Genomic DNA, 21,950 nt, shown 5'->3' with positions numbered 1-21,950 from the left:
TGTCGCAGGCTGGTGCGTGGGGCTGGACTGTGGGACACGCAGGGAAGTGTCCCAGGGCCGGAGGAGAGGTGCAGGGAGAAGGGGTGGAAGGGATAAGTCCCGTGCTGGGGCTGGAGTAGCGCTACAGGGATGGACAGGCTGGACCGAGGGCGAGGCAGCGACAGTGAGGAAAAGGAACTTCGGCACCTCACCAGCGCTGAAGTGCTTGTTCTTTACACCGCTGTTAGCAAGGAGAAAGGGTGTCTTAGTTGTTAGACAAACAAGCTGCCGGATGTCACGCTATGTGACATCTGGCCCGTCTGCTTACCCTGGTAATACCACGTCTCGATCCCTTCCTTGCCTTGCTCCCAGTTCTGTGCCTGCGGGAAGGAGACCCTAAAGCATCTGGAAGCTAAACTCTTCCCAATACCCTCAGCTCACAGTTGCTCAGAGCACGCTGTCCTTTTCTGTCATCGTTTTGTTTTAAAGAAAATGCAGTTCCCCCTGAGTACTTAGTTGTCTGTTCAGCGCAGCCACTGGGGTGTGCCTGAGGGAAAGCCAAACATGCTAGGCAAATTGATGAACAAGTTTCAGAACATAAGAAGGGGAAATAAAATTCTTAATAACTGCGTGTGGCAAGAAGCTCCAGCAAAAGAAAGACTTCGATGAATTACTCAAGTGCAGAATTGTTAGAGAGCCGATTCCAGTCTGTTTCTGAATTGGCTGTTAACGAAGAGATGATAAGCCACAGCCAGAGTTTAAAGGAAGAACTGCATGACTAAATGCCTGCTGTATTTGAAAACATGAAAATGAATAGCCCAAAGCTTGTTCTTAGTATGCCCAAGCATTCACTTAAAACAAGAAACCAGCTGATAACTTGGCACCCTGTTTTCTTGGAGGAGAGTCTCACCAGTTAGCAACAGGATCATTCTTTTGTGTATCAGGTGATCAAAATACCACCTGGTTTATTGCAATTCTGCTGTATTCAGTTTTTGATAGGGCCCTTGTTTGTTTAGCCTAGGAAATTTTTAAAAATATATTTTCTGTTTGCCTTCTAGAGCTAAGAAGAATACACTAAAGATGTTCAGTGTAGTAAATTAAGCCTGAGATTAAATGTAGCTGCTCTGTAATTGATTAGTATGTAGGAACAGATTTGCTGTCATCAAATAAAAATAGAATGGCTGCCTGACCATAGTGTTTGTGTGCATTTATTTTTTTAATCTGTGCTTCTGAGATTTCCAGTCATCTCAGCTAATTGTTCTTCAGCAATACACAGGTAATATAGAGGTCAATATAATCTGGAAAAAAATAACAAAACCAAACCCCTACTGTCTTTGCTGCAGGCCAATGAATATCATCATCTTGGTTTGAAGATTTCTTTTGTTTTTCTAAAAGAAAACAGGAGGATTAGTGATTTACTGTGCTCGTTTTGCTGGTGGAATAGCTGCCTAGAGTGCAAGTTTAACAAACACCCATACTTACAATGTCCCAATGGACTTTTGAGGGTTTGATGATTCTTTTAAACTGAAACAGGAACAGTGGTAAATGTACCACGATGACACTGAGTTCTGCTTTGTGTTTCTAACAAAAACAACTTACTTGAATAAATGCAAAGTTCGGTGCAGTGAAAGGGTGTGGGTAAACTAAAGAATTGTTCCTCCTCTGTCCTGTTTACAACTTCCCTTGCTATCTTAGCCCTTTTGCTTGTGGGTAAATCATACCTTCACTTTAAGGTAGAACACCTCTGTGCCTTTTGATCTCCCACAGTGGGCTGTGATCACTGTGGGGCACTAACAAAGGTTTCAAGGCCCAGGAGTGGCCTTTTGTCAGTGTGTGTGGAAGTTTGCAGTAGATATTTTGTATCATTTAATGGGGGGGACATTATCACTTCCCTGGAATAACAAGTTCCTGTCTGTGAGCAAAAAAGGATAAGAACTGGTAAGAAAACATGTTCATTCCGCCACAGAGGATGGCTGGGGTCAGAGAAATGTGTCCAGATGTGCTTTCATAGTAACAAAGTGCAAATAAAATCTGACTGCACAGCATTGGCTTGTTCTCTGCCAGCTGCTCTGATTACTGCTTTCTCTGTATGCTGCATGAACTGGCCACTTGCTTTAGTCCTGCTGTTGGCCATCTGTAAGGGCACAGAAGGGATTTTCTACTCCTCCATCACAAAACATTCTGGACCAGCAGCTCAAGGCCAGAAGTGCAGGTCTTCATTTTCCTGATTTATTTTTCAGGTGAGGGATCCCGGGATTTAAGTGACTGCCTCATTTTGAGTAATATCTTTTTGTATCTTTTTTGTTCTGGTCCAGGCTTGTGGAGATTATTGAAATATAATTTTGCGGTATTGGTCATTGGTTTTTTGGGTTTTTTCCTTTTCTTTTGTATCCCTGTGATGTGATTCACTCTCTGGTATAGTCTGTGATTTACTGTCAACAAATATTGACACAGGCTTGATGCTGTTTGTCTCTATCGTCTTCACTTCCTTGGTGTTAAAATTGTGACATTTGACCTTAAGCTGGATAATATTTTGAGTTTTCCCTTCTCAGAAGGGAACCTGGTTTGGTAGTGTTCTCAGAAAACCTGTGTGTTCCTGCAAGATGGCATCTTTGGTCAAGGCTGTCTTTCAGCTTTACCCCAGTCAGGAAGTGATGTAAATGAAGCCAGCAATAAGGTGCTGTTTTTCAGAGAATAAAAGAGTTTATCAGGCCTAACCAAAATAGAAACTGAGTCAGGAATTCCTTTTGCTTTCAGTTTGTCAATCAGTTGGCCCAAAGACACATCAAAAATACACTTTTTCAGTTTAATGTAATGGAATTACAGGAATTGCAGCCCTGATATCTTGAGCCAGCAAAGGCTGGCAAACAGGTGGCTGAAAGGACTCTGTTCTGGAACTGTGGCTGGATTCTTCTTGTGTTTCTAAGATTTGGATGTAAGAATTGCCAAAATACACTGCAGTAAGCCCGTAGTGGCACTGTGGGGTGACAGAAAGCAAGTCACCTGCCTTTTTGTTTTTAAGCTCTGAAATATTTTCTTGAAGTAGTTGCCTAAATTGCTTTTATCACAATGTGTTAATTTAGTGCTTGACTGGACGACCTGAGCAACAGAAAGATCTCTTGTCACCACTTCATGCTCCCAGTACACAAAGCTGCAAGCACTGGAATCCCACAGAGAAAGGGAAGGGAAAATCTGACAGTGAGAAAGTGCAACACTAGAGAGGATCTTGGGCACAAATTTCAGCTCTTACACCAATCAGAGTTCAAGTGATGAGGTTTTAACTTACTGGAGTCCATCAGAGAAGAGGAGAACAGGTACTGAGATTTTAACTCAGACAAATAGAGTAAGGAATGAAGGGTTTTATCAGAAGAGTAAGAAGTTTTAGCTCTTTTTTCCTGGTATGTGGTATTGCTGAAGAGCAAGATGAAGCTGGAACCAGAAATGTGGCTATTTAGTTAAAAATGAATCAGTTATTTAAAAAGCAGAGAGAAATGGATGTTTTTCTTGCACCTAGTTCCAGTTCTAAAGGTAGCCACACCTAAGCCTTAGCTATAGCTGGGCTGTTTCTGTTCCTCTGTCTCATGGAAGCGTGTCCTCTGTAGGTGAAACAAAGTCCATTCTCCAGCTGGGGACTAACCCTGAGTGCCACTGCACCCAAGAAAAGCCAGCATTGTTACAGTGTGCAGAAGTGGTTGGTTAAACCAGTTCCTCCAAGTGAGTGCTGCTGGCACAAAGGTTCCCCACACTCCCCTCTTTCCTAATCAGCTAAACTTAAAACTGAAGTGTGGTTACAGCACCCTTTGGGTGGTTGGAGGTCAGGGTGCAGGTACAGATTCCAAAACCTCTGTCTTGAGTGGTGGTGGAGAGGCTTAAATAGTGAGGTAACTCCTAGGGAAGGCTGAGGTTTGCATCTGGTGGGGAAAGATAATACAGAAATGTGAGATACAAAGGCATGAAGCATTTGTTACTTGAGGGAGAAGTCAAAGAGGAAGAATTAGATAAAGGAAAACAATGGGAGCACACAGGAAGAAAACATTTCACAGTGTGATTTTAGGATTTGTTTTCTCTGCAGTATGGCTGCCAAAATTCCCTTCATTCTAGCTGCATTTCTACCTCTTTTTATAACCTAGTTGTCAGGAGGATCAACATAAAATTTAAGTAGACCCACTTGGAATAATATTTTCTTATGCAATGCTAGAGGGTTTCAGATAAATTGCTTTACCATAAAACAAACAGATTGTGTTAAATATGTGTCCAAGGCCTTTAGTGTGTGAGCACTTGTTTACAGTACTTGAAAATAGTCAATCTCTTGCAATCTGGTTTATTATTAACCCAGTCTACGTTTCTATGCAGTTGGAAAAAGCGTTTGTAATCAGCTTATAAAAACTTATGTCTTCTACTGTGCAAATATTTGCACAATTGGTATTTTTCTTACAGTGTCTTAAACATACCTTTTGGAGGAACGTGATTCTTGGTCACCTTCAGAATTAGGAGCTGCTATGGCATTTTTGGAAAAGGTTAAAGATACCTTTATTTTTCTCTTAATTAGTAGTGTAGTGGTGTAAGCATTATAAAATCCTATAAATTGTGTGGTTTGCTTTAACATGTAAAATGGCCATGTTTTACATGACCTTTGTTGGAGGTGATGTCATGAGCCACTCTCCCTGAACACATTTTTAGATCACGATTTCAGCTTTTTCCTTCTTAAAGCCAACTAATAACCCCCATCATTTCTTCCCTAAATTCCATGTTACTACACCATTAACTTTGGACAAGTGAATATATTTGGCCAGAGCTCGACACAATAATTTATTGTCCCCTATTGTTTAAAGTAAAGATTAATACACATGTCTGTGTGTGCACTACCAGCCCCCTGGCCTTTCACCCTCACCTGAAACTGGTTAATCTTCCCATCCCTTTATTTGCACAGTTTCTTATTCTCATTGAAATCAGTGACTATAAAGGTCCTTCTGGGTCACTAGATCCAGCCCCCCTCAGTGCAAGCAGCCTGTAAAGTGATCAAATTCTACTCCCTCTGCCTTTGAAGATCGGTGAGCTGCTGCAAGCCAAACTGACAACACAATCTCAGCTTTTTCAGGTCAGAGAGAAACAATCTTCAAGGAAAAAAAAAAAAAAGCCCTTCTGAAATGCCTTGTCAGTGCTTTGTCTCTGATGTGTTGTTTATTTTGTTTGTTTGTTTATTTTAATGCTGGAGCTTGAGCCCAACCAGAAATGCTTATTCTAATTGTACAGCTCTGTAAGAAACAAGATTTACTGAAACTGAGGAGCTCCAGGCACTGTAAAATCAGCAGCCAGCCTGCCATGGCCCTTTATCCCCAGACATCAGGCTACTTAAAGCCCAAGCTGCAAAACCCAGTTTCATTTCTTCATGGTCTGTAGGTGTTGGAGGTTGTTTGAAGTGCCCTGTGTGTGCCTTTGGAGGGACTTGTTTTACTCAGAGACTTACAAAATATCCCAGAAATTTGATGTTTAATCCAAAATCATTGAAAACTTCACTGCAACTTAATATTTCTTACATACTGGTTGTTTTTTTTTTTTGATTAATAGTTTTGGGTTTAGGTTGCTTTGAAAGGATGTATTAAAGCTAAGTTTGGAAGGGACTGGAAGAAGTGGGATCCATACTGTTTGTATAAATATATCCAAAAAGATGATCTCATTCAGTATTGTAGTGGTAACATCTGCATGCAAAAGCAAAAAGTCAACTGCCTTCCCCTGAATCTGAACTCTGAAAGTGTCTTACAACATGGAAATTAGTTTCTGACATCCAGCCAGAGACTTCATTGTTGGTCTGGGTAGAGCTACCCAGTTGAATTGCCTTTCTGCAGAATATAGAGACTTAACTTAAGGGTTGGAGTTGGATTTTTCTGAGCATAAAAGGCAGCTAATAGGGGAAGTCCATCCTGCTGCAGTTCTGACTGTGAATGTTTCCATCTTGCAGATCTCTAGTAATTATCAGCACTTTGGATGGACGGATTGCTGCACTGGATCCAGAAAACAGTGGGAGAAAACAGTGGGATCTAGATGTGGGATCGGGTTCTCTTTTGTCATCCAGCCTCAGTAAACCAGAGGTAAGGCTTCAATTCTTTCCTGACTAAACATTTAAAAATGGAGTTGTCTGTAATGAAAGGAATGCAGCTTCCTCCCTGCTTGGTAGATGTTAAATAATGGAGCAAACACTTATAAAACTTTGTCAGTACTATTCTCAAACTTTTTTTTTTTGAGTGCTTACATCATGTTGCCATTTCAAACTGGAGTGTGTCAGCATTTCAGCCTTGGGATTGATGTATTTGATAACTAACAAACTAGATGATGTAACTGAGTTGGGGAATTGTGTGTAATTGCTGAATGAAAACAAGTTACTTGAAATTTCAAGCAAATGAAAAGATCATCTGCATTGTATTACTAGGCTATGTCTTGGCAAGTACTGGCTTTTTTTTCCCTCAAGAAAAGCAAAAGTCCTTGTGACTTAATAAATGAACAAAGGATTGTTTTGGGTGTTTTATGCTAGATAAGCAGGCTGCTTGTGAAATAGAATGTGTTAGCAATTAAACAGAGTGCTGAAGGTCACCCTGAAGTACTGAGTGGTAGAGGGTTGCATCACTTCTTGCAGATGAACTGTAAGAAGAAAATCTAGAGTTCACTTTCTTGTTTGGTGCTATTGGCCCCCATCAGTTTCAATGAACTAAGCTAAAAATTAGAATGACTTTTTTTTCATTTTTTTTTTTTTTTTTTTTTTTTCCTTTTCCTGCACTGGGGAGATCTCTGATCATTCTGCCCTAGAATTAGGAGGAATAAAAACCCCAACAAAGAGGTAATTTGGGATGACAACACACCACAGAAGGACACAGTCCTTCCCTGTCAGGGATGGTTGGATTTGATGACCAGTCCTGTATCGTCCTTTGCACAATGAGCATCAGAGAATGAAAGTTGAGTTCAGGATTATTCAGACTGCATGACTTTCCTGCTTGTGGTTCTTTGTTGCTCTCTGTGGCCATGCCCTCTGTTTTGGTGTACAGAAGGCAAAGGAAAGATGTGGTCTGTTGCTGTGGTATTGGGAGAGCTGCTAATGAGTATCTCAGGTTGCAGAAGTAATGTGAATGTTTACTCTCATTCCCTCGTTTCTGAGAATTTTATTTATGGATGCAGCTTTGTGAGATTTGTTCAGGTGTATTTTTGTGGTTTAGAAAAAACACTGTAGGAAATAAGAACTTTCCCCCCAAAACATGTTTAAGAGCATTGAATAGTTTAAGAGAATTGAAAATAATACAGGAGAATTGTAAAGAGCTCTGTGAGGTGGAAGGTGTCAGTGATTGTGTGATCCTTCACAAATATTCTAAGCAGTAGATACATAAAATACAGGTCTGTTACCTGTTGCTGCAAATAGTTTCTGATGACCACATGAAAATAGAACCAGTGGTTATGAAAAGCACACATTTGAAATCTGTGCAAATATAACTTTGGTTTTTTCACTGCAAGTTAAGTCACGAGCCCAGGTTTTTAAAGATTTTGGGAGTGCAAGCATTTCTAAGGATAGAAGTGTTTTTGCAAGTATAGATTTTGTCACTCAAGTGTCTGTCCAGGGTTTTGATATTTTTCCAATATGGTGTGATATGACTGCAGAAATGAAAGGTTGGGGTTTAGACAACAAAAATTGTAGTTTGTCCATGTGGTGTTTAATTGCCTTCTGTAATTACAAGTCAGTAGGTTGTGGCAGTCATAAAAATACATTTTTTAAAGAGCTTTTGTTATGGATAGAGGAAGTTGGACTTTCAGATGGGCTTTCAGATAGTTTCATTTCTACAGCTGTGGCCAAAGACACTGAGGGATTTTGGCAGTTAAGATGCAGAGCCTATGAGATAACTAATTTTGGAAGGAAAAGGTCATTTTGGCCTTCTAGAAGCTGTTAAGTGTTATGAATATGGGCCTTTTTAGACTTCTTACTGTCATGTAAACAAATGCTGTTAAGACAGAATTTAACAAGAAACATGATGAAAAGTGATGGATACTCTGAATAAGCTGCATTTAAATATTTAAATGTTTAATCTGCTGTCAGTAATCAGCTGAAAGACTTCATGCAGTGAATCTAGATACTGACTTTTAAGTGAGTAATGCACCTCATTAAAATTGCTGGGAAAATTCTGGTTTGGGTCAAAATACTGATGTGGACATGTGACCTGCTGAGTTTTAGTCTCTCAAACTGGATCTTGAGGCTTTTCCTTCCTCTTCCAGCATTTTTGAAGTAGCAAAGGTTTCTGTGCTAGCAACCACAGTATTCATCATAAAGCATTAACATTATGTAAGCTGTTGAATTACATCTTCTTGCAAGAAATGGCAGATGAGAAACTCTGTGTTGCACTTGCAGAGACAAAGATTTGTGATCTTTCAGAGCAAGGAAAGTGTGTGCTGCTGGCTCTTAACTGTTTTGATGAGGGTTTTTTAACTATCTCAAGTGTGACTATATTGAACTGTAGTTCCAAGTCCTGGTGCAAAAGCATGAATTTTATTCCCAAGTGCCTTTTAAGAATAGACCTTAGATCTTCAAACTTTCAGTGTTTAACAGAACTGTAGTTAACTTCCTTTACCTAACTGTAAAATGTCAACCTGGCTGTCTGGAGCTTGTGTGTTAATTAGGAAAGTGAGGCAGTGAAATTTCAAATGTTCCAGCAGCTCTGTCAAACACTTCAGATCTTGAAACTACTGCTTAAGACACTGACAAGTGAGATGTTCATCATTTGTCATGTGAACCAGATCAATTAGAAAGGAAAGGCTGCTAAGTATTAATTGTGTGTCTGGGTAACTAAAATGCTAAAATTCTTTCCTTGGCTCTAAGCTCCAACATAAACAAATCATGGTCAGGGTGCCAGTGCTGAAAAGTTGACTCTGCAGTTCAGGCTTGTGTGTGAGAATTTAAAAATTCATTGTTTTAAAATGGAAAACCTTTCTCTATATAAAAGCCTGGTTACAAGTCTAAGTTTTCTGTTACCTGCACATAAAGATTGCCTGATGAAATTCACAGTAAAGTCATTGAATCACAACTTTTCTAAAAGGGAGCTTAATTTTAATAAAAACACTTTGCTCTTTAGGATTTGGGTTTGTAATTAATACTCTGTCCATACTTAGACAAGAATACTTTTGGGAGAAGCAGTGTGTTGAAATAATGAAGGTTAATTATAGTGAAAGGGAGAACTGCTTCAGAAGCAGTGGGAAAGGTTCACAGCACATGGTTTGTTGATGAGGATGATTAATTCTTTTACCTGCAAGCTTTAGACTAAATTACTTAATGGCACCAATCAGAGTTGTTTCAGTGCTCTGGGCAGAGGCTACACTGCGATGGACTCAATAAAAGTACCTGGTAGGCTTGGCTGTTACAGACTAATCCCTAAGTAAGCATCTTATTTCCTTATTTGAGACATTGAAGATCATGGGACAAAATCAGTTTCAGCTCACAAGGCTGACATTTATAGCAGAGTAAACATACCACTGTATCCTGGAAAAATGGAATAATTTGATTATGCCATGTCACCAAGTCTGTCAACATCCTTATTCCAATAAAGACTCTCATGACCTTTGTATTTCATTATGTGTGTGCATGTATATAGAGATATATAAACATAAATATATCTTTTTACTGTGATAGCCACATAAAATCAACTTTTCTACAAACTTAGACATTTGTGTCATCTTTCTTTGACATACAAGTGGCATATTTTTTGTGGAGTAGCCTAGTATTAGGGTTTTTTCTCCAGAGAAATATGGAGAGGTGAAGAAGTTTTATACTGAAGTCATCTGAAAACTCACTGCATTGTTGATGAAGTAAACCCATAGAGACTTTGTGCGGATTGTTCCTTTATTGCTTAGAGCAGTGAGTTGGAAAAGGATTTTGAAATCTCAAAAAACTTCAGTTGTGACTGCATTTTATGCACAGTATGTGTGTATCTTCTTTCTTTTCCCTTCCCTTTATCTGCATCATTAACCCTTCCAAATTTTCAGTGCTTTGCTTTCCCAAAAGAAGTACAGAATTCTGCTGTGAGGTGTCCAGACACCTGGGACTCACTTTCAGGTACTGACTTGTCTGCACATTGCTGCACTTTGGATAAGGCAACCTCTGTGCACAGACAAGGCAGAGAAGAGCCCAGATCTGTCTTGGGTTGCTTTGGGAGCACAGGAGGAAACTCAGCAATTCCCATCCTTTGACCTCTTGCACTCTGGAATAGAAGAAAATGCAAAATCCACATTGAAATGGATCAGGGCAAGGCAAGAGGTCAAAATGCCCTTTGAGGGGCTTGAATTGTGAATTCTGTTATGTGCCCTCCCAGAGGTTCAGGGAGAGTAAATAATTTCATAGTGTCTTTGAAAGAATTAGGAAATTTTCACCACCTACTTATGGCAGTATTTTATTAGTTTGAATAAAACTTATGTGTTTGTTTGGCTCATGGCTTTCTATTAGTTTTTGGTTGAGTCACTGTCTGTAAATACCATCCAAGGAAAAGCTGATAGTGTTTGTCTTGGATATGGGTGGGGAACACTTAAGACTGTCAGACACTTGAGTGTTTTCACTGAAGAGGTTATTATAGCAGCTGTTAAATGCAGTGATGAATATTAGGAATTTATATTAATCCTGCATAAAATTGTTCTGACTCTGCTAACATTCACTGGCCAAACAAAAAGGAGATGCTTTTCAAACCAGACAGACATTCTGAGAAAATGGTCTTTTTTCTGAATTCTGCTTAAACATGAATGCCTCTGTCCAGTTCACTGTTAGTAAATTTTAACTCTTAATCTTGGGTGCATCTTAAAACATCTGGAATGGGACACGCCAGCAACAGAAACAATCTTTCCTGTAGCACTTGGAACAGTCTCCGTGCACCATCCAGGCAGCTCGCAGGAGAGTCAAGACTTTCATATACATAGAAGAGCAAGTTGGTTCTCTGAGGTGTTTGAGTGGGTACAAAAGGTTTTTAAAGGATAGTTTTACTCCAGAAAGAATAAAATTTTTAAAATATATATTCGTTCTGTAAAATTTCTTTCCAACTGTAATTCCTTCTGAGCAGATTAAAGCACTGAATTGCCACTCTTCTCAAGCAGGCAGAGTGTAAATCAGTGGTCTGGTTATTGAGGTGACTAAACCGGGGAAAATATGTTTCCTTGTAGGTAAACTGGTATAATTTTAGTTGTCTGGAAGAGTATTCTAGTGTCCTGTAGTGACCTTTATTTTTATCTACTACTGAGACCTGTAGAACCACCAGATGCTTACATAGTCGGAGGTGTCATTCCTGCAGAGGAAGACTGGCACATCAGCTGGCTCTCAGTCTTAGAGATTTTCTATAACAGACATGAAATTAAACAGTGCTAAATGAAATACAAGATGTGGGGATTGATAACAGTCGTTGTGTTGTTGAAGGTTGGAGGGGACCAGTTTAAACCTGAGAAAACTGTGTACGAAGATATCCCGTGACAGGGAATCAGCTGCCATCTCCATTCCACTGCAGGGGAAGGAAATGTGATTCCACATTGCCTGCGGGTAGAGAGAGACAGATTAGTGTCTTAAATGGTCCTGGAAAAGCTCATAATGAATAAGAAGTGAGTGTCTAGAATTGTACTTTAAAGGAAGATAAATTTTAATTCCAATTGAGGCATTAGGCTCAAAGGCATATTAGGGCCATCAAGAGGAATGGAGCCTGTGTTTTCCAGGAAGAGAATGGATGTGACCACTCTTCTGCATGGATGTTTTAGCATTCCTGATGGCATGAGTGGTTCTCTTCAGTTCTGTTGCTGGAAACACACACATGTGTGCATGAAGAGGTGGCAGTGGCAGGTTTGGGAAACTTCACTAGAGAGACCTGTGCATTTCTGACTAGAGATTTTTGTTACTTTCTTGATGAAACTAAAACATAATTTATAATTCTCCTGAAAATAAACGTCTAATGTTGTTTAGTGGATAGAAAATCACTGCAAAAGACTTAATTGTTTTAAAGCACCCTGATAGCTGAAAGCTGTGCTTTTATAGGAAACACAACCAACATATTTTAGTAGGAAATGGTAAACTTAAGGGTAAGGGTAATTGCTGACAGCTGCCTGAGGTGAGCTGGTGGTCAGTGTGGTGCAGCACCATCACACAATTATCACAAATAGGGCTGTTGCTTAGGGAAGTGATGTTATCTATTTATCCAAACTGCACATCTTCAGTCCTCTTTGTTTGGTGTCCTGCTCAATTAAAAAACCCAAAAGCTGTAGCTGCAGCTTGGTGGCTGCCTTACTGAAACTTGGAGTTAGCAGGACAAAGCCCTGAGGAAGTGCTGACATGTGTCCTTCCACTGCTCTAAGGACACTTTGGAGGATGACAGCTTCTGTAAGGGGACACAAGAGCATCTACAGAGCAGGATGTTGGGGCCTGTGTGATACCAAAGCTCTGAGAGCAGTCCTCAGGTGATGCTCTGCCTTGAGCAAAGCCAGGAAAGTTTCTCAGAGTTGCACTGTATATGACCAGCTTTCATCTCATGCTCACAACCAAAGTCTTAATGCTCCAAGTATTGGAAAGTCTTTTTACCATCCCCATTGTCTCTGGTTTTTTATTCTCTTCATAGCAGAAAAACAGAATGGTTTAGGTTGGGATGCACCTCTAAGATTACAGAATTACAGAGTCCAAGTGTTAACCCTGCAATGCTGAGGTCACCACTAAACCACATCCTTGAGTGGCACATCCACAAGGCTTTTACATCTCCCCAGGGATGGTGACTCCACCATTGCCCTGGGCAGTCTATTCCAATGCTTGATGATCCCTTCAGTGAAGAAAGTTTTCCTTACAGCCAATCTAAACCTTCCCTGATGGAACTTGAGCCCATTCCTTCTTGTCCTATTACTCCTTTCTTGGAAAAAAAGATTGCCTCCTCTCACCTGGCTAAAACTTCCATTCAGGGAGTTGTAGGGAGCAATAAGGTCTTCCCTGAACCTCCCTTTTTCTTCCAACCACAGCTCCCTCAATCATTTCTTGCAAATCTTGTGCTCTGGACCCTTCCCCTCCTGGGTCTAGATAAGGGCAGGAAGAGAACTTGTAATTTAATTGTATATGGCCCACTGCATGTTTTTTACTGTCTGTTACCAGTTCTGGTGTTTACAGATACTAAAATGGATCAACTCTAGTATCTAGACAAATATCAGTTTCAGGTGATGGATAACTTAGTTGGAATTCAGCTGCCCAATACACAAAAAAGTAATTTATTCTGCCCTAGAGCCTATTTTAATTTTTAGGCTTTATCTTTATCTATATAAAGAAGGGCCCATTTCGAGGGTTAAGTGATTTAGACAGTTTAGCAAATCATTCCTCTTAGCAGCACAGCCACTGACATCTCATTTCCTAATTTCTTCTGGACTTTGTGCTCCATAAGGAGGTAACTATTAATCTTTGTCAGACTCGCTGCATGTTTCGTGCACTCTTTCTTTGCATCCTTGAAAGAGGAGACTGGGATTTGCCATGTTCTCTTCTCCTCCTGTGTCAGGCTGTTTTCCTGTAGGAGTTCCTCTCTGACTTAGTTTCTCACATGGTCTCTGTGTCCTTATCTGCAAAACCATCCTATCCAAGTAGGGCCAGGGGAAGAAACACACAGGGTCCAGCAGAGATCAGTTTGAATCCTGGTCTCCTTAACTTCCACAAGAAGCTTCTGCTATTGCCCCTGCATGGATGCCAGGTGCCCACCAAAGCCACTCTGTCACATCCCTCCTCAGCTGGACAGGGGAAAGAAAAATCTGTTGAAAAGGCTCATGGCTCAAGATAAGGGCAGGGAGAGATCATTCACCAGGCACCATCATGGACAAAGCAAACTTGACGCAGGGAAACCAGTTTTATTACCAATAAAACCAGAGTAGGATAAGGAGAAATAAAACCAAATTGGAAGAACACCTTCCCCCACCTCTCCCTTCTTCCCAGGCTTAACTTCACCCTGATTTTCTCTCCCTCCACCCCAGAGTGGTGCAGGGGGATGGGGTGTGGAGCCTGCTCCAAGTTCATCACACCTCATCTCTGCCACTTCCTCCTCCTCAGGGGAGGACCCCTCACACTTCTCCCCTGCTCCTCTGTGGGGTTCTTCCTACCCCTGTAGCCCCCACTACCAAAGCCTTGCCTTGCAAGCCAAATATAAGTACCAGTTTTGCCATGGTGGCTGATGGACAGTGTAGGGCCTGTTTCTGAAAAGGCAAGGCTTTGGATAATGTTTTTTTGCACTAATCCACTCCCTGAGGTGCTGTTAATTTCAAGGAGCTCAGTGATGGTCTCGGTAGCAGCAGCACCAGTTTCTCAGTGTCTCAGAAAGCACTGCTCTTAACTTTCAGAAGACTTGCAGTCTTATTAATAAAACTTGCCATGTAAAAGAGGGGGATGGAATAATGTCAAAATATAAAGTCTTTCTTAAAGCACTGTGCAGTTGGGTTTTTTTATTATTATTAAGGAGAACAGTTTTTAAAAGTCTGTTACCATGGCAGCAGAGCAGGCTGGCATCTCTGTATCTCAAAACCCCAAGTCTTGTTTGACTGTGATTAAAGTAACTGTGGTATTTCAGTTTGCTTGTCTTCAGAGGAAGGGTCTGTGTGATTGCACAGCAAACAGTATTGGGTTCCTGATCTCTTTTGAAGCTGGGGTGGTCTAGTTAGCACACTGCAGTTCCTCAGATTTCCTGTGTGGCCCTTCAGGGGAGGGCAGAGCAGGAATAATTCTTTTAAGGGCAAACTCAAGCTGAACAAGGTAGCATGCCCCAGACATTGGAAAGGAGAGTATAAGTCTCAAGCTGCTGTGCTGCTGTCATCTGTTGCTTTTTACTCTGTGTAAAAGACAGTTTTGTTGGGACCCTGGTGCTTACACCTGATCAGATTTTAAGATCTGAAGTGTAGAATCATGACAGAGATACCAGCTCTAGTCTTTTGTTAAAGTTATAGGGAGGATGTTGCAGGTGTTGCTTTGAAGAGAGAGAAGAAAGGAGTTTTGAAATGAGTTTTCTAGTACTCATCCAGGCACAGGGTTACAGCATCACTTCACACACTCACCATCCAGAAAATACAGGCCCACAAAAGTTGAATTTAGTACTCTTTTCCATGTATTCATGAAAAATGAAATAGAAACTACCAGTCTGTGGAGTGTGGGGAATGATGGAAGGAGAAGAAAGACAGTAATAGATATAAACTTATGTCATAAGGTACACTTAATGCAGGCAGGAGTCAGAGACCTGCTCTGGTTGCTTGATAGATGCTGTGAACTGTTGCTGGGTGAGCTGTACAGCCTGATGGTTAAAATCAGCCTGAGCTGTGAGAAACATCTCTGCTCACTGTTGCTGTGCAGACCTGGTGTGCTCTTTCAGGCTGTCACAGCCCAGCTGAGATGAAACCTGTTTCCCTGGCTTCTCTGATGTGCCGCCCTGCCACTGGCTGGCTCCCAGCTCTGCAGGGGAGGAAGGCCACCTAACCCCACCTCTGTAAACAGTTCAATAAAATACTGATTATCTGATGTCCAGGTGCAGCCTTTCTCACAGTCCTGAGCTCAGAGATGGTTTGGGCATGTTCAGTGCTTAACAAGCACAGGAGGTGGTCAGGACAGGTATGCCCTTCATAAACAAGGGCTGAGAATCAGAAGCAATGGTATTCACAAGAAAAAAAAATTCTCTTAGACAAACAACAACCAGTTGGTATTTCCTGCCTCACCTTCCTCATTGCCCTTGAACATGTCTTAGGTTGTTTTACTGATCTAAATCATGGACTTCCTTTCACAGTCAGTTTTATTTTTCCTGCCTGGTTGCACAGTCCATATTTTGAAGAATACTTTGCTCTTTTACCAGTGCTTTAGGCAGTGGAATAGCTCAGCTTTTTCAAAAGATTGTGCTTGTGTCTGGGTCTTTGTTCTCTTAAGGAAGTGGGGATGTTGTGGGCCTTTGAGAAGTTGGAAGACTCTGGTTGGCCCCTTCATCCCTGTGTGCTGCTGTTTGATTAGGCTTTCTCTGTTAGTAAGAGAACACTGTCATCCTTACCGTGCCCTGTGCTTCAGGATTTCTGCAGGTAGCTGGAGGCAAAACAGATGAATCAGCGTCCTGAAATCTAAGGTGAAGATGAGAAATAACCTCTTCTGTTGGAAGGAAGTTGTAAGCCCATGGCTCTGTGCTGATAACCTTCCTACATGCATAGCAAATAAAGAGCACACAATAAATCAGTTCCAGACATCTCAAAAATGTTGTGTGTGTATGTATATCTGTATATATCTATATCACCTGAAAAATCTGTAAACAATTACAGTAATACCTCTGTTACTGTCTATGGGTTTGTGTTTTTGTTTGTTTTTTTTTAATGTGGAGCATACCAGCTTGCTTTCACTTTCCCAGATTTCTTTGTGCAGACTCTTCTGAATAAAGCTGCCATATGTGACTTGTAATATGTTGCCTAGATTAATTTTAAAGAGGCTTAAAAGACATAGTTCTCAGTGAGAAGTAGTTTTCTTAAGACCATGCTTGATGCTGGCTTTGATCCTGTTTGTTACAGTGATCCTATTGTAGGGATAATCATAGAGAGGAGAAAACCTGGTAGCTTTATCACTTAAGATCATGTAGGTTGATCTTAGTTAATTAGTGATTGGAATGGAGCTCTTGCAGCTTATAGTAACAGCAAGATTTGAAAACTACAAGCAGAAGTGTTAGAAAAACATAAAGACATCAAATCCTATTTTAAGGAAAATATTTCACTTGTGCGTGGTTATTTCCTTGGAGTTAGTAGATAGTCCAGCCCATCTGTAAACAATAATATTGACTGTTTTGGCACCAGACTTGGCTCAGATGTGTCTGCACGTGAGCAGGCTTGATTTTTGTTTCAGACGATAAAGAGCGTTAGGAAGGGGGTAGAATGTCACGCTTGCTGTTAAACAGCTCCTGGAAGCTTTAGTACTTCAGCTTGTTTTGATCTCTGTTTACACAATTTTCCCTTTTCTTTCTTTTTCTCTTCTCTGCGCCGCTGTAAATCAGCGGCTTCCTGCACCGACCAACCTGCCGTGGCACCTGGCGTACGGTGCCCTCCTTTCCAGTAAAGAGTCTAGACAGCAAATTCCCTGGAAGCGTGTGCCACTCCGGATCGTTATGGCTTTTTGCTTTTTTGTGGAAGCTTTTTAGAAACTGCATTACCTCACCCGTCGGCCTGGAGATTGCGCAGCCCGCGCCGCTGATAGGGCTGCAGAGCCCCGCGCAGAGCCAATGGAGAACTTGGGCTGCAAACTCTTAATGAGCAAAAGAGCAGCGGCTCGTTTAGGGCTCCGTAGTTAATGTGGGGGCTTTTTTTAAGTGTTACTTCTGAAAGACGAGCCACTTAACAATTATGTGCCATATTGCTGACCAGTGAAGCTGAACAAATAGCTATTTACATTGACAGATCAGAGGAATGTGTAAGTGCATCGTGGTAACCTACATTTTCTGTGCCAAGAGATTTGCAGCTGACTGCCTGGGTGACTCACTCCTTGGATTAGGAGATGAGGTAATGCTTTTGAGATACAGGGTGATGTCATTCCTTTACCTGAGCTGCATGCCGATGCTAGTTGCTAGTACTTTCAAGGAAAGTCCCTTTTCTGCTTCTCATGTACTAGAGAATGAGCTGCATAATTCAGACAGTTGTTGTTATTAATGTCCTTCCAAAGCCTCTGGCTGAACTGCTCTTTTGAAAACGGATGTCACCACAAGTGGCCACAAATGCCTTTTGTTACACATGTATGTGGGCACCTGCAAGTGGCACATTTGCATGCCTGTCCCATTCTTCAAATAAAGCTATTTTGTGAAAAGAAGACCTTTATGGTAATCAGGTGCTACTTCTTGTCAGCACTGTGTCACATAATCCATTTATAAATAAAGTCATCTTAAAAGAAGGTGATTTATTTTTTTTCTCCCGTTCTGGTTCTGTAGTGAAATAGCTCATTTGTGATGGTAAGTAACCCAAATGTCTCACTTGCACTTAGGGTCACATTAACCTTATCCACTCCTGCTGTAGCACTGTCCTTCACTGCAACAGCTCTTCCTGCTGCCCCTGCTCCTTTTGCTGATATGTTCATGGACAGCAGCTGTGATTTTTCTCAGCTTTTCCCTCCCAATGTCACCCAGGACATGCTGCTCCTGTGGGCACCCTCAAGGTTGGGAGCATGGACAGGTGATCAGCAGAGCTGCCCAGCAGTGTCAGCTGTCCTCTGCAGTTTATGGGGACCGAGGTTTCAACACTGCAGCAGGCAGAGAGCCACTGTCAGGGAATTTCAAAGCCATAACCTGATTTGATCCATATTTTGGGAGTATACAGGTGTGTGCTGCTGAGTCAGCTTCATGCATCTTGGAAATTCGGGTGTGGTTCCTAGAAATAGCCAATGTGTGTATGTTGTTTGCTGGGGAAAATTTCCTACTCGAGCCCTGGAGTGAGAGCTTTGGGACAGGGCAGGCACTTAAGGTGACATGTGTCAGTCACACTGTCCCCAGAGCTTGCCCACAGAGAGTCTTCCTTGCTCAGCAGCAATTCCTGGGCAGTTTACAGCACTGTCTCCATTCTTCACAAATGGTCTCCAGCCCCTGGAGCAGCGTATCTCATACTGGTTGGGCTTTCAGACTACTTGCATGTGTATGGATCATGTGCAGATCCATTCAGAAGATTTGTTAATGCAAAGTAACAGCTGCACAGGCTAAAAGTTGTCATCAGAATTATTATGGGCTTCTGAAAGAATATATTACAGAAACATTTTGTGGCATTACTCCTCTGTGTTGAATGTTTTAACAAGGTACTTCCAGCATGGTTACAGCTGCAATTTTGGCACTGGCATTTTGGGTTTAAAAATGTGTTTTCCATATCTTCTCAATCTCTTGTTTCTCAAGACCACAAGATTGCTCTTGAATATGAATGTTTATACAAACCTTATTTGCTTTATTTGTCCACCAGTCAGGTGATCTCTACAAATGACATGCCCCACTCCCCACCATAATATTTCCTTTTTGTTGGTTTATTTCTGTGTGCGTGTGTATAGGGCTGTGTGTGTTTATTTTTCTTCCCCAATAGTAGGACATAATGCAACATTTGTGTGTCACATGCAGTGTCTTTTCCAGGATGTTTGGCCTTTATTGCCATAAGGTAAATATCTGAGAGGGAAAGAACACACCTAGTTTTGCTTTGTGAGAGCTTCACAGCTAATCTCAGGAGCTTATTTTTATCATCTCTCCAATTACACATTGTGCTCCTGAGAGGAGTTTTTATTTCAATTGTCTCTCATCATGAGGCTTTTCAAAGCTGGAAAGCATTGGTGTTGGATCCTTTAGGGACCTTAAATACCAGCAGTGTGGGGTAACTCACCTGAATCTTCTCTGTAAATGAGGTGTGTTGAACAGTGTGTGAGGAGATACTAGTCATGACATGCACACATCTACAACATCTGTCTTTCCCTCCCCATTCAGGTGAATCCCAACTTTGCTTAATGCTGTTTGCTTGACTCTGACCCAGTTAGAGGAATAAAAATTCCATGTTACATGGAATTTGAATCATGCAGAAGATGTGGTTTCAGATCCTCACAGTAGCTCCAGAAATAATAACAAGAAGAAACCTTCCTGCATCTTTTGCACCACTTTGTAATACGCATCTGTGTCTTGGAGTCTGAGCAGGAACTTTTTTTTCCAGGAGACTAATACACATGTACCAGAAGCAGTCTTTAATCCCTAATGTGTCAAGTATCCGAATTTAATGTAATTATGTTGTAGGATATTGCCCAAATGGACAGAGGTTCTGAAAAAGCAGTAAAATCTCCCATGTTAATCCATATCCTCAGAAGCTAAGATTATGTGGATTACAGTTTCTCAGTGTTCTTGATGGGCACAGCCACTGTGGCTCCTCAGCATTAGTTATGGTCCATCATGCTGATAATGAGTTTCTTAATAAGTCCCTCAGTACTCACTGATAATGACTCATACTTCTGAGCTAGGATCTCCTACAAAATCTCTGTGTAATGGGTGAAATATTGTATCCCAGTGAAGATTTTTTTTCCTTACTTGTGTGTTTAGGGAAAAGCCAGGCTATTTTTAAAGGAACAGTGTGCTTAAAGATAGGAAATTTCGAGGAGAAGTCAGATTTAATTGTCTGGAGAGGCAAAGGTAAAATGTGAGCTCTGATCTCAGTGATAATTGCTCTCTCTGCTTTACAGAGGGTTGGATATTCTGAAATAGACGTTAATCATGAAAACAGCCTCAGTTGTGCTTTCAAAATTACTCTATTTTGAAACTATCCCAAATAATCTGCAAAACTTTGCACTTTAACCAGTGCCTGTCTCTTGGAGAATGCTTCAACCCACATCATATTTTCTGCAGTTTTGGATGAAACCTGTCAACTTATCGAGCTTTCAAATGTTTTGAAGAAGTGTCACACACTGAACTGTTTTTAAACTAAGAATAGAGAAACATGGGTTTGATTTGAATGCCTGAAAGTTTTCTGTCTTCAGTATAACTTTGAAAAATAGGATGCTGAGATATGAAACCCAGTAGGACATACAAAACCATTGGGACACTGGAGCATAACACACTAGCCTTGCTTATACAGCATTTCTGTTGCCATTCGTGGTCTGTGTGCTTTTAAGTTATGGTTATAAATAATTAAAATTATGGTTAAATCATAGCTAACAGTTGCTATAGGACACGAAATAAAACAACGTTGACACACAACTTTTTAAGGTGAAAAAGAGGGTGTTTAATTTCTGACTCTAATATTCATAGATTTTTGAAAGTGACAGTGGATTGGAGGATGACAGTGCTACTTCTCCAATGACACTGGATGGACAAACCAACAGTTCATCAAATCTTTCTTCTTCTATAAATAAAATACAAACCAATAAGTTATTTACATAAAGTGCATAAGAAAGTTCGTTATAAGAATGTAAACATCAGAAGACTTAGAAAAACTTAAAAAAACAAAGCAACAGCTAACCTTGAATTCAATTACTTTAGGTGTTTGGAAACAAGATCATTATCCCTTCCTTGGATGGGGACCTCTTCCAGTGGGATCGGGATCGGGGGAGCATGGAGGCCGTTCCTTTCACGGTTGAGTCTCTGCTCGAGTCATCCTACAAATTCGGCGAGGACGTTGTCTTGGTTGGGGGAAAGTCTTTGACCACCTACGGGCTGAGCTCCTATTCAGGGAAGGTAAGAGCCTGAAAAGGTGTTCTGTGGCTGTGTGTTTTGAGCTCTGCCTTGCAAACAGGTAACTCCTGAGATGTGAACCGTGGTGCACCTCAGGGGTTTAAATGCAGGGCACAGAAAGGCAGAACCTGAGCCTAGTGAGCTGCAGTAGGTGGCATGGCACTGCAATCTCCTCCTGCATGGGAGCTCCTGCTCTGCCCCTGTGCTGGCTTTAACCCTTGTCTCACCATTTGCTAACCCAGCAGAGCACTGTTCACTTTTACTAGGTTAGTTTTGTGCTGGGTTAGCTGTAGCAGGGGATCAAGGAATGCCAGAGCTAGCACAAGGGAAGGGACAGGAGCTTTGTCACCACAGCATAGTGAGAGGATAAGAGGGACGACCCCTTTCTGCGGGAGGAGTTCAGCTGTATCATGTGACTCTGTTTGAAGGAGACTTTGCAGTTCAGCTCACTGTGTATCAATTAATACTTTAGGTGACACCTTTTTTAAAACTAATTTCAGATTTTCAGATCTACTTAGAACAGAAAAAAATCAACATAGGCAAAAGTTAAGGATTTTAGTCGTTGTTAGTGTGCTTAGTATCAGAAGAAGTTCTCCTTATATTTTAAAGTCGTATTTAAAAGTTAAATGTCAGATGTCATTGAAGTGCTTGTAAATACTTTATATAGTGAAGAACAGACATTTGATAATTCAGAAACATGGCATTTTAAAACTAGTTAAAAATAGATGCAGTTAAAAAAAAGTAAAGTTCCCAGTGTTTGTTTTCAACAAAAGCAAGGTGGTTTTTTGT

At 41.0% G+C, this 21,950-nt stretch overlaps 1 protein-coding gene across 1 annotated transcript in view; it reads left to right on the top strand.

Annotated features, from left to right (window-relative positions):
• Positions 1-21,950, top strand: part of EIF2AK3 (eukaryotic translation initiation factor 2 alpha kinase 3) — a 42,569-nt gene that overhangs the window by 1,093 nt on the left and 19,526 nt on the right. Inside the window, exons 2-3 of the mRNA XM_009098551.4 lie at positions 5,939-6,068; positions 20,970-21,164. Coding sequence (XP_009096799.2) covers positions 5,939-6,068; positions 20,970-21,164 — 325 coding nt within the window. The remainder of the gene's footprint in view (positions 1-5,938; positions 6,069-20,969; positions 21,165-21,950) is intronic.

The sequence above is a fragment of the Serinus canaria genome, chromosome 4 (assembly GCF_022539315.1).
Source record: "Serinus canaria isolate serCan28SL12 chromosome 4, serCan2020, whole genome shotgun sequence".
Lineage (NCBI taxonomy): Eukaryota > Metazoa > Chordata > Aves > Passeriformes > Fringillidae > Serinus > Serinus canaria.
This window is presented reverse-complemented; position numbering and strand designations above follow the sequence as displayed.